The 12,056-nt window shown below is 35.0% G+C and overlaps 1 protein-coding gene across 4 annotated transcripts in view; it reads right to left on the reverse strand.

Moving 5' to 3' along the window:
* Nucleotides 1–322: 322 nt before the first annotated feature.
* The window catches only part of CDC27 (cell division cycle 27), a 60,596-nt gene continuing 48,862 nt past the window's right edge, over nucleotides 323–12,056 (reverse strand). For 3 of the 4 annotated variants that reach the window (XM_045525927.1, XM_045525926.1, XM_045525928.1), the window contains 4 exons: nucleotides 9,019–9,147; nucleotides 6,086–6,160; nucleotides 4,901–5,057; nucleotides 323–3,336 (listed from right to left, as the gene is read on the reverse strand). In XM_045525927.1, the coding sequence (XP_045381883.1) occupies nucleotides 3,254–3,336; nucleotides 4,901–5,057; nucleotides 6,086–6,160; nucleotides 9,019–9,147 (444 nt within the window). In that variant the 3' untranslated portion in view covers nucleotides 323–3,253. Of the gene's footprint in view, nucleotides 3,337–4,900; nucleotides 5,058–6,085; nucleotides 6,161–9,018; nucleotides 9,148–12,056 lie in introns of those variants that run through there. The other variant, XM_045525929.1, reaches the window with a different exon arrangement.

The following is a 12,056-nucleotide window of genomic DNA, read 5'->3' on the forward strand; positions in this document are numbered from 1 at the left end:
AGTTGACTTGCAAATTTCCAGCTGCTCCTAAGGGGCTTCTGTACTTTGAAAAAAATATATTCTAAAAATTACCATCGTTTTTGTCATAGTATTTATTTTAAAATTCCAAATAATACTAAAAAGAGTATGAGCATTTAAAAATATAAATATATTAAAAGAGGGTGTAAGTAAAAAAAAAATAGAGAAACACTGCCCTAGACTTTTGTGGAACATAAAACTGTAATCTTTCATATTTTGCTGTGCCTTACTATAAAAATACAGACGGCACAGCTCTTCTATAGCTTTAACAACTTGATTATAAATTGCTTTCAAAAGTAATTTATTTGGATTTTCCATATCCTTTAATGAATTGCAAATATATTAACAGAAAAGACTCCCCCCCCAAGACTGTACAATTTCTGAAATAAGTCAGGAAAAGCAAAAAGACACAAAATTACATTGTTTCAATGCAAATAGAACACACACGTCACACCCACACTTGCATTTTCCCAGGTTTTCACAAAGAAAACGGGTCACCGTATTTCTCAGTGAAGATCCATACTATACTCTGGCTAATCAGAGACTTCCAAACTTTTTTCTTTAAAAAGAACATTTTTAATAGACTAAATACTGGTTATCACTGAGTTTTTGTTTAAGGTACAACAGCAGCATGGTTCAAATGTTACTTGCAGTTCTTGAAAAAAATAAAAATTTTAAAGTAATGAAATACAGAAAAAGTAGGGACCACCTTTCATTATTTTGAGTACCATTGTTCTCTTGAAAAAATATTCCAACCTTTTAAAATCCCAGAGTTAAGAACCATTTCCAAGGGAAAAAATAAATCCAATGCCACAACATAACTTCTGAATAAAAGTGTGTGTGTGGATATATATATATATATATATATACACGTATATATGTGAAACAGAAAAAAGGATATCAAAGTACTTAGTATTTTTAATTTCCTTCAAAGTAGCTTCTGAAATTTGAAGCAAACATTTTGCTTGACCAAAACATGTTCTTCTGGTTGTTTGATCCCCATTCATGCAAAAAAAAAAAAAAAAAGGAAAAAAGGCAGAAAGAGTTACTAGGCGGAAAATAAGGCTTCCAATTCTAAATGTCTTTGAAAGTAGTTATGAGGAAAAATGAAATCAGGCCAAACTTGGGCTGAAAGTGTCCCTCAACCAGCCATTGCCATCGTGTGCCTTTCTCAACTATCTTTTTATTCTTGGTCTCAAAATCAGTATCAGAAAAGACTTGCAACCTCTGGTACAGGACATAAATTCCTAGTATAAAAAGATAACTAATTATACTCTAGCAAATTATGTTCTAAACTTAGCTTTCTCCAGGCTTTGTAACACAGAACTCAGGTCGAAGCTTTCTACGAAACTCTAGATTTGATACTGTTATACAGTTGACTTACGATTTGCCAATTAAAAAAAATAAAAGAATCTAAAATTAAATATTATAGAACTAATGGGTAATAAAATGGAATATTTGTTAGAATTCAAGTGCTAGCCTCTGGGAATTTTTAGTAATATTCACTTATTCCCAACTTTTCCTTTTCTTTATAAATTATTGTTTTAGACAGCACATACACATAGATTTAGGTAGGAAATTTTGTTAAATACCTCTCTGGCACCCAATACTTAATCCAATACTCTGACTTGAATTAATTTATAATGGTATCTAATCCACATTCAAATAAAAAGTTTAACAGTAAATGATAGAAAATTACTGAGTCTACAGGCTAAAATTTTTTTCACATCTTTTGTAATCCACCTTATTTTCACAGCTTGACTAACAAATACAGATAACCAATAGATAAATTTGTCCTTCATTGAATAATCCAAAATAATAATTGTAGGCCTGTCATTCATAAGAAAGTATAATTCGTCATATTCTGACATTGGCACTTAATAAAATGTTAACAACTAAAGTTTCCCTAAAAATTTCAAACATTACAATAAAGGAGATACACAATTTAAGACTGTTTAAATCTGTTACTGTGAAATTCTGATAATTCCCATTTTATATGCATAATTAGATCTTTAAAATTGTGGCCATTTCCCAAAGACACCAACCTATTATGACAACTCAAGAGAGAACTTGTCTCCTTCATAAGAATGTTTTTTTTTTCCACCTAAAAATTTCCAGTATCCTGAATACCCACTCACTCTCAGTAAACATTTTGGTGACTCACATTAGTGAAAATAATCTGAAGCAGAGATCCAAAAAGAATGGAAATTACCTCAACCAAAGGTAATCACACATTCTTGCACTCTGCTTTAAACACTCAGAAAAGTCAAAGGGATACTGTCTTGAACAAATATAGCTTCAAGGTTATGGTACAGTTCTGATTGTATTAAGGCTTTCACTATCATGATCTCTTAAAGTCTCTCCATTTTAGTGTTCTCATACTGATTCTTATGGTGATCTTAAATGGATATTACGGGCCTTGTTTTGGCTTCTCAATGGGGAACCACTCTGTCATGTCTGAATGTTAAAGGTGATCCCACAGAGCTCAAAGAGAAGAGGCAATATGGTAAGGACCAATTTTAAAGTTTGCAATACCGAGACAACAATGATCAACACTTTGAAGCAAGATGAATAAATTAAAATTCTTGGTTAGACATTAAATCATTCTTGCCAAGAATAAGTATACACTATATGGAGGGATATTTGATTCCTACATAAGAGTTCCAATATGCCCATTACATTTGTTTATAGGAGACACTGCAAGTTTAAGGTAATTTACATTCCTTGGCAATCAAGTTACTGTTATAGGCAATGTCTTTTATTGTTCCATCTGGCACTTGCTAACACCATTCTTGAAGAACTTAGAAATGAAGGTCAGTCACTCTGTTTATCAGGAACAGAACCAAACAAAAACACATTTTTGGAAAAATGACCAAGAATTTCCGGTTCATCACTGTTTTCCATATCTAATGGTTCCTTCAAGATAAAACATAACTCTTCCTTCCATGATAGTTTTCCAACAAAGGGAGATTAAAGAAAAAAAGAAAAGAAAGTTCCCCACCCTTCCCCACTAATTGTCATTCATACTGGTAAAGGAGCCAGTCTTGTTAGCAGCTAAATATTGCACTGCCTTTCATTCTGTGTACAGTCAGGGTCCATTGAAAGTGGCACACTCATGGTATAAGTGATGGATGATGACAATGCCGGCTTAAGAGTGAAGACTCAGTATATGGAGGGACAAGAAACATGTCAGCACTAGTCACACATCCAGTTGCAAAAGTCTGATTTCCAGAAGTTAAAATTCATCACTTTCAGCTGCATGAAGTTGTGTGTCATCCGCATCTGTCATACTGCTCTCCTGGGATTCATCTGTTCCCACTTTAAAAATAAAACAAAAGTATATAGTAAGGTATCTGGCAAATATATCTTGTTGGTTTATGAGAACAAGGAAAACTGTATTACATTCAGAGAGATAAGACCCTAAATCAAGGCCCTTAAAAATCCTGATATCCTTTAATAATATGCAATTCAAGTTCCTTATTTTATAGCAGGTCTGAGAAGATTAGTTTATTGCATTTTACCTTTAAGGTTTTAACTACTAAAACTGCCTCTGCCTAATGAATTCCTTATTCCTACCCTAGGAATTAAAACTAGCTAGCTCTCTGAGACATAAAAAAAGACTGACATTTCTTTCCCCCAAACTCTAAATCACTGACTCTACTTTGAGGATACTCCCTGCTAGTCCACAGAAATATAAAATATAACCTTCAGTTTAAAAAGGGTTATTGGAATTATAATTTTAATTAAAGCCTTTCACCAAGTTTTTTGGAACAAAGACATCTAATCAGAATTTATCATCAGAATTTCTCAATAGTATTATTAAAAAATATTGATACATTAAGTCTTGGTTCTCACTAATTACTTCAAGACATATACTCAATTTAGGGATGGAGTATTTACTTTCTTAAACTTATTCTTCGTTCTTTCCTCTTTTCTTGACTCCTAAATTTATATATATTAGGCATGTATTTGGATTTTAGATTTGCCAGAGCTACACAGAATTTCAATAGCCACCATTACAGTGGTCCCCAACCTTTTTGGCACCAGGGACCGGTTTCATGGAAGACAATTTTTCCACAGGCTGGAGGGGCAGAGAGGAAGGTTTTGGGATGATTGAAGTGCATTACATTTACTGTGCAGTCAAACCTCTCTGCTAATGATAATCTGTATTTGCAGCCGCTCCCCAGAGCTACCTCACCCCAGAGCTGAGCATCACCACCTCAGCTTCACCGCAGATCATCAGGCATTAGATTTTCATAAGGAGTGCGTAACCTAGACCCCTCGCATGCGCAGTTTACAGTAGGGTTCCAGCTCCTAAGAGAATCTAATGCCACTGCTGATCTGACAGGAGGTGGAGCTTATGCGGTGACGCCAGCGATGGGTAGCAGCTGTAAATAGAGATGAAGCTTTGCTCATTTGCCCACCGCTCACCTCCTGCTATTCTGCTCAGTTCCTAACAGGTCACAGACCGTCCTCGGCCTAGGGATTGGGGACAGCAGCTTTAAAATGTACATAAACTTATTATTGATTCACATGGCACTTATAATGTTCTCAACATACATTTACATCTATCATCTTTTTCTCCCTTACTACTTCCCTATGAAGCAGATAAGACAGTATTAGTTACATATTCCAATGTAAATTGAGGACTAGGTAAAATTCAGCAATGGATTTGTCAAAGTCACACAGCAAACCAGATCCAAAACTGAGACTAATTACCTGACTCAATATGCATTTTGTTAGTGTATCACCCTGCTCAATTTCCCTAAAATACCATTTGGCATAAAGAAAACACCACAGTTAGTAAAATAAAAGAGCAGCCCACAATCCTTATGCAAAAGATAGCTTTCTAAACATTCAAAATCATATGTATGATACTTACTGATCTGTTCTTCTTGGGTTATTGGCTCCTCATCATCTGGAAGATAGCGCTTATCAATTGCCTCTTTAATCTGGTTATTGGCTCCTTTAGGATCTAAATCCATAGCCCAAGAGAAATTCATCAGGGCGAGGTGTGTTTGACCTAACTTCTTGTAAACCTAAAAATAAACAGCGACACTACATTTTTCATTAAGTTGTGAGCTTCAACTATAAAATCCTAAACATTTATAATTTAAATCAGCCTCCTGATTTATGTGCTCTAAACTCATTCTGATGGGTAGGACATCTTCATCCTATAGATGAACTCATACCAGCTTTTGAGTTCCTTTTAGTATATCCAGATATTATTTTCGGAATTCAGGTAGTAGGTTTCTAATATAAATCTCACTCTGACTGCAACAGTGACAAACAGAATAAGTGGACTATAAGCTGCTTGATTAACATTCATTTACAGTGATTTTAAATGAAGCTGTATCAACTCTTAACATCTGTCCATGGTTCCTAGATACTTTAACCAACTGGCATCTGGGGGTCCAGTTTGTCAAGGACTAGAAGCCATTTCTTCTAATCAAGACAACACAGTGCCATTAATTCTTTTCTTTTGGGGGACTTCAAAGTATTTTATTGAGAATTGGAAGCCAAGGGCTTTTCATGTGGTAGTCTCAGTTATTGACTCATTACTGGTCTTGGGCTGCAAATGCTAATCTACTTCTTTTTTTTTTTTTAGAGACTAGAGTGCCGTGGCGTCAGCCTAGCTCACAGCAACCTCAAACTCCTAGGCTCAAGCAATCCTCCTGCCTCAGCCTCCCGAGTAGCTGGGACTACAGGCATGTGCCACCACACCCAGCTAATTTTTTCTATATATATCTTTAGCTGTCCATATAATTTCTTTCTATTTTTAGTAGAGACGGGGTCTCGTTCTTGCTCAGGCTGTTCTTGAACTCCTGAGCTCAAACAATCCACCGCCTCAGCCTCCCAGGCTAATCTACTTCTAATGCCATAGTAGGATTAGGATTATGGGGTGTGTGTTCTTGCTCTTTCATTAGGATATCATCTTGTTCAGAGGTCTAGTTGAATTTGCTCAATACATGATGTATAGTATTATATTAATATTTATTCTTATAAAATATGAAAGTTAATATTTGCTATGAAAGTCACAGATTAGGATCATGGCCCCAGTCTTTACCTTTCCTATTAAGAAGTAAACGAGGGATTCTTTGGGAACAATTTGTTTCAATTCTTCAAGTTCTTGTAAAGCCAACTGAAAAAGGTAAAGAAAAACCTTAGAGCAGCAAAGTTTTACAAAGTTTTGACTAAGCAAGTGTTTTTATTTATTAGATTTCCCCAAATCAAACTAGATCTTAATCAATATGCTTCCTTATTGCATTAGTTCTTCTTGTTGTAAAAACAAAATGCATGAAAAATACAATAGGAACTAAGAAATGACAGGCACTCACCAGCGTACACAAAATGTACACACACACACACACACACACACACACACACACACACATATGCAGGGGGTGACAACCCTTGCTTTTGTCATCACTTTATTTAAAACAGTAACTTCATCACATTGTGTGTGGAAGTGTGTGAAAGTGCTTTGAAAACTAAGTTGCAGAACAAAATAAGTGTGGTTCTGTCTGACTTCCTTGATACAACCACTAATCTCTGAACATAACTGACCTAATTTTAACTAATGAAATTAAATTTAACCCTCTGAACTGAGTTAAACTGTCTAGTAATCTTTTGCTAAAGGGTTGGGGAAATTGAGAAGAAATATAAGAGAAAGAATTAGATTTGTAGTTAAAGGAGAAAGATAATCATTAAAAATAAAACTGGCCCCCCAAATGAAATGCTGCCCTATTTTTCACCTGGACAAAAATAATTTGGTGTTACATAAAGTTAGCATGAGTGGGAGGAAATAGTTATTCTCCTCACTGCAGTGGAAGTATAAATTGATCCAAAGTATTAGTAAGGACAATTTAGCATTATCTATTAAGTTAAAAACTACATGTAACCACTGATTGCACAATCCCACTACTAGGAATTTGTCCCAGAGATGTACTTAAAAAAGAAAAAAGTCCACCTAAGTCATCTTTATAAGAACATTCAACCCAACATATTACTTGTTATTGTAAAATATTAGAAACAATCAAAGTGTCTAATTGCGGCCTAGTTAAATGAATTATGGTCTATCCTCTGTAGCTGCTCAATTGTATATAAAAAATAAAAATAAAAAGGACAAAATCAAGATGCCAAACAACATGTATGGTATTATGCCTTGTGTCAAAATATATATACTGCACACACAAAGATACATGACCTGACAAACCAAACCACTGTTGGCTTTGAAGATGGAGGAAGGGGGCTATAGGTCAAGGAATTCTGGCAGCCTGTAGACTCTAGGAAAGACAGGGAAAGAGATGCCTTCCTTCTGGCATCTTCCTTCTGAAAACACCTTGATTTTAGCTCAGCAAGACTCATGTTGAATCTCAAGATAATAAATTTATGTTGTTTTAAGACATCAAATTTGTGGTAATTTGTTATAGCAGCAAGGAAACAAATCCAACTATACCTAACTGTATAGTATATGTATAAATATTTTATAAATGTTTTATAAATGTTTTATAAATGTTTTATAAATGTTTATGTAAGTATATGCATTTTTTCCTTTTTTTCTGGCATAAATAATTATATCTATGTCCTCAAACAAGGTAAGAATGGTTTGCCTTTGGGAAGGGGATGACTGATGATGGGATGAGGGGGGCGTCTATTCTTCATTTGGTAGCTTTCTCTACTTTTTGAATTTTCTAACATTATGAACATTATATTTTATTTCCCATTAATGTCCACAGAGGTTATCTACTTTTTGTTTTCCTCTTTATACCTCTTTGTAGTAGAACAAAATCCAATGTAAGTTAGGTTTAAAAAAAAGATAAATATCAAATATATATTAACAGGAGAGTATTAAGTGAAAAAAGCATGTTGTATCCAAAAAAAAAAGAACAAAAAGGCAAGTTGTAGAACATTTATGTATAGTTGCATTTGTTTCCTATTGCTACCATAACAAATCACCACAAATTTGGTGTCTTAAAAACAACATATATTTATTATCTTCAAGTTCAACATGAGTCTTGCTGAGCAAAAATCAAGGTGTTTTCATGGCTGCCTTCCTTTCTGGAGGGAATCTGTTTCCCTGTCTTTCCTAGAGTCTACAGGCTACCAGAATTCCTTGACCTGTAGCCCCCTCGTTCCGTCTTTAAAGCCAACAATGGTTTGTTGAGTCCTTTTCATGCTGGTTCTGACTACAGCTGGGAAATATTTTACCTTTTTAAGGATTTATGTGATTAGATTGGGCCCACATGGACAATAAAGCTACTCTCCCTATCTCAAGGTCCAGATTCTTAATCACATCTACAAAATCTCTCTTGTCATATAAGGTAACATATTCAAGTACTGGGGATCAGAGCATGGATATCCTTGACAGCCTAAGAGAGACACATCAGAATAGATCTAGTGTCCTTGTTCTAAGCTCTCATAACTCACCATACTTTCCCTGTATGTACTCAACATCTATTATTTTATGATTATTTGGTTAATATCTATTCTCCCTCTAGAGGGGTACTAGATGATAAGCTCCTCAAAGGCAGGAAATATGATTGCTTTACTCACCACTATATTCCTAGTGCCTGACACATAGTAAGTACTCAACAAATATTTGCTGAATAATGCACACATATTCATTTGTCATCTGTTCGCTTATTTTGGTCCTAAGAGGATGGTTTAAATCTTACCTTTAAGATAATTCCCTCTTGAAAAAACTTTCTAAATATGGAATCTTTATAAGGAATAACCACTTATTCCTAAATATCCACATACCAATCCTTTCTATGAGCATTTCATGAGAACTTAAATCACAAAAGACAATGAAATTAACAGTTTTTTAAAATTGGGTAGATGAACTGCTTCAGATCAAAGTTAAAGTATAAATAATTTTTTATTTAATTTATATCCAAATCAGCTTTCTCAGGTTGGCAAAGTTTAAATAACTTTTAGTTTATTAAAGGGACAACTTAAGCAAAATAATGCTGAAAACCCTAAAGATATATATCTTACCTTATATTTTTCATTTGCAAATAAAACTGAGGCTCTGTGAAATTTGCATAGAGGATTCTTGGGATCAATAACAATGGCTCTGTTTAGGGTATCCAAAGCCTTCTCAGATTTTTTTAGTGCATGCTGAACCTATAAGAAATAAAGATCATGTTAATGCTCCCTCTCTTGGTATTTATGAAGACAAGTTGAGAACCAATAATGTGACTGAAAACCAATATAAAGATAACAAAACTATTAGAGATAAAGTTGTATGGTCTAAGTAAATTGTCCACTGAGTTAAGTGGACTTAGTAATTGATTACTAAATAATTAAAGATTATCTCTAAAATCTCCTCCAATTCTACTTCAACTACTTCACTTTAAAAATGAGAATACTCAAGTCAAGAGATTTTTTTTTTTTCTTCAAGATAGGGTCTCGCTCTGTTGCCCCAGGTAGAGTGCAGTGGCATCATCATAGCTCATTGCAACCTCAAACTCATGGGCTCAAGTGATCCTCCTGCCTCAGCCTCCCAAGTAGGAGTAGCTGGGACTGGGACAGGTGTGTGCCATGATGCCCAGCTAATTTTTCTATTTTTAGTAGAGACAGGGTCTCGAACTCCTAAGTTCAAGCAATCCTCCTGCCTTGGCCTCCCACAGTGCTAGGATTACAGGTGTGAGCCACCACGCCTAGCCCAGAGATTTCTAAATAACTTACCCTGGGATCAAAATCTAGGTCCTCTGGCTCCCAATCCACCCTTACACATTCATAAACCTTATATTATTATCACAAGAAAAACCTGTATTATTTAGCCAGATAATACACACATTTCAACAGGTTGAGTATGGTCTTCCAAATATTAGACTTTTCAATACTATGTTCAAAGAACCCCTGTTTATCAACCCTGTTTCATTCAGAACAATTATACTTTCACCTACTGTAGGAATTTATGTGAAAAACAATTCTTCTGCCATTTTTTTTTTTTTAAATGAGACAGAGTCTGTCTCTGTCACCCAGACCCAGTCTGGATGGAGTGCAGTGGTGTGATCACAGCTCACTGTAACCCCAAACTCTTGGGCTCAAGGGATCCTCCTGGCTCAGCTTCCTAAGGAGCTGGAACTACAGGCCTGTGCCATCATGTCTAGCTAATTTTTAAATTTTTTGTAGAGACAGGGTCTCACTATGTTGCCCAGACTGGTCTTGAACTCTTGGCCTCAAGTGATCCTCCACCTCGGCCTCCCAAAGTATTGAGATTACAGCCACTGTGCTCAGCCTCTTCTGCTTTACATAATCATAAATCATTGATCTCTAATCCCAGGAAGCAAATAATTTAAGGTATTTTAAGTAACTGAATAATTAAAAGATTAAAAAAGGTAACAAGCCTCACTATTCATTCACGTGTATACATTCATATTCTGGTATGTTCCTTCTTAGACATATTATATGTTAAAAATCAAGTGGGGTAATAGATGTGGCTGTGGAATTTTAACAAATATTGTCACAAGAATGTGAGAACAGGTACTACCAACATCTGGTTGCTAAACTCATCTATGCAATGATCTTTGCAGAAAGTTATTACTATATGTGGTCAAATATTCTGCCCACAGGATTGAGACCTTAAATATTAGTTCCCTAAAAGAGAAAAGTATACTATCGTATCTGAAAATGTCTTTAAAAAATCCACTCAAAATTTTAGAATGACCTGTTCCACAATAACTTTACAAGAACATCTACTTTTAAAACAGTCCAACTTTACTAAAAGGTGTCAAGAGTTTTTCAAGTTTTATTTGCTTATTTTAACTTTTTTTTTATTTTTTTTTTTGAGACAGAGTCTCACTTTGTTGCCAGGGCTAGAGTGAGTGCCGTGGCGTCAGCCTAGCTCACAGCAACCTCAAACTCCTGGGCTCAAGTGATCCTCCTGCCTCAGCCTCCCGAATAGCTGGGACTACAGGCATGCGCCACCATGCCAGACTAATTTTTTCTATATATATATTTTTAGTTGTCCAGATAATTTCTTTCTATTTTTAGTAGAGACAAGGTCTCGCTCGGGCTGGTCTCGAACTCCTGACCTCGAGCGATCCACCCGCCTCGGCCTCCCAGAGGGCTAGGATATTTGCTTATTTTAAATAAAGTAATGACAAAATAATTTTAAGTAGATATATTTTCTCTATATTTTTTGCATAGTATCTAAGTATAACAGAAGTTATCATGTAAATTTTTAAGAAAATTATCATGGCCAATTTCAGTTTAGTTGATAAAGAACTAGAATTCTTTCCCCCTCAAAATAGTGACATTCCAAACTAACATAATTTTTTCATCTTGTATCCCCACAAAAGCCAGACTTGCTAAGAGAGAGAAAAATAGATGGGGGAGGGGAAGAAGGAGCAGGAGAGAGAGGTGAGAGGGTAAGAACAAGAACTTAATCTCAACTCAGACTAGCCTCATTAAAAACAAAACAAAAAAATCCAAAACACAAAAAACTTAAGGTACCATACTTTCAAAGAAACAAATGAAATTCTAAAAAGCAAATAAACATACGTATCTTTTCTCCTATTAAAGTACAATTTATTATCAGATACATTTGAAAAAATATAAATATGAAAATGGCGATTCACATTGCCTTGTAAGAATTTTAATTACGTGCTCGCTTCGGCAGCACATACATACTAAGAATTTTTGTCTTTCAGAGTAGAGGAGGGAAAACTGAAATAAAAAATATACTAAGAATTTTAATTAGTTATGACATACCCTATTATCACTCAGAGGCTTCAACACAGGGAATCACTCATCTTAAAATATTACCTACTTCATTTTAGGAGCCAAATATCAACATATGAAAAAGGGATATAAAAAATACAAAGTAGCTCATTTGAGTCATGTAACAACCCTATGGGGTAGGCAAGTCGGTGTTACTTGTCATTCATAATATGGAAGTTCAGAGAAATTAAGTGCCTTGTCCAAGGATTAAGGGCACTCCCATGATATTTTTTTATGCCAAGCCAAAAAGGCATTATTTTTGGCTGTAAAAGACTCCAGGATACTGTTTTGACAATAGCAAAAAG

The sequence above is a fragment of the Lemur catta genome, chromosome 15 (genome assembly GCF_020740605.2).
Source record: "Lemur catta isolate mLemCat1 chromosome 15, mLemCat1.pri, whole genome shotgun sequence".
Taxonomy (NCBI): Eukaryota; Metazoa; Chordata; class Mammalia; order Primates; family Lemuridae; genus Lemur; species Lemur catta.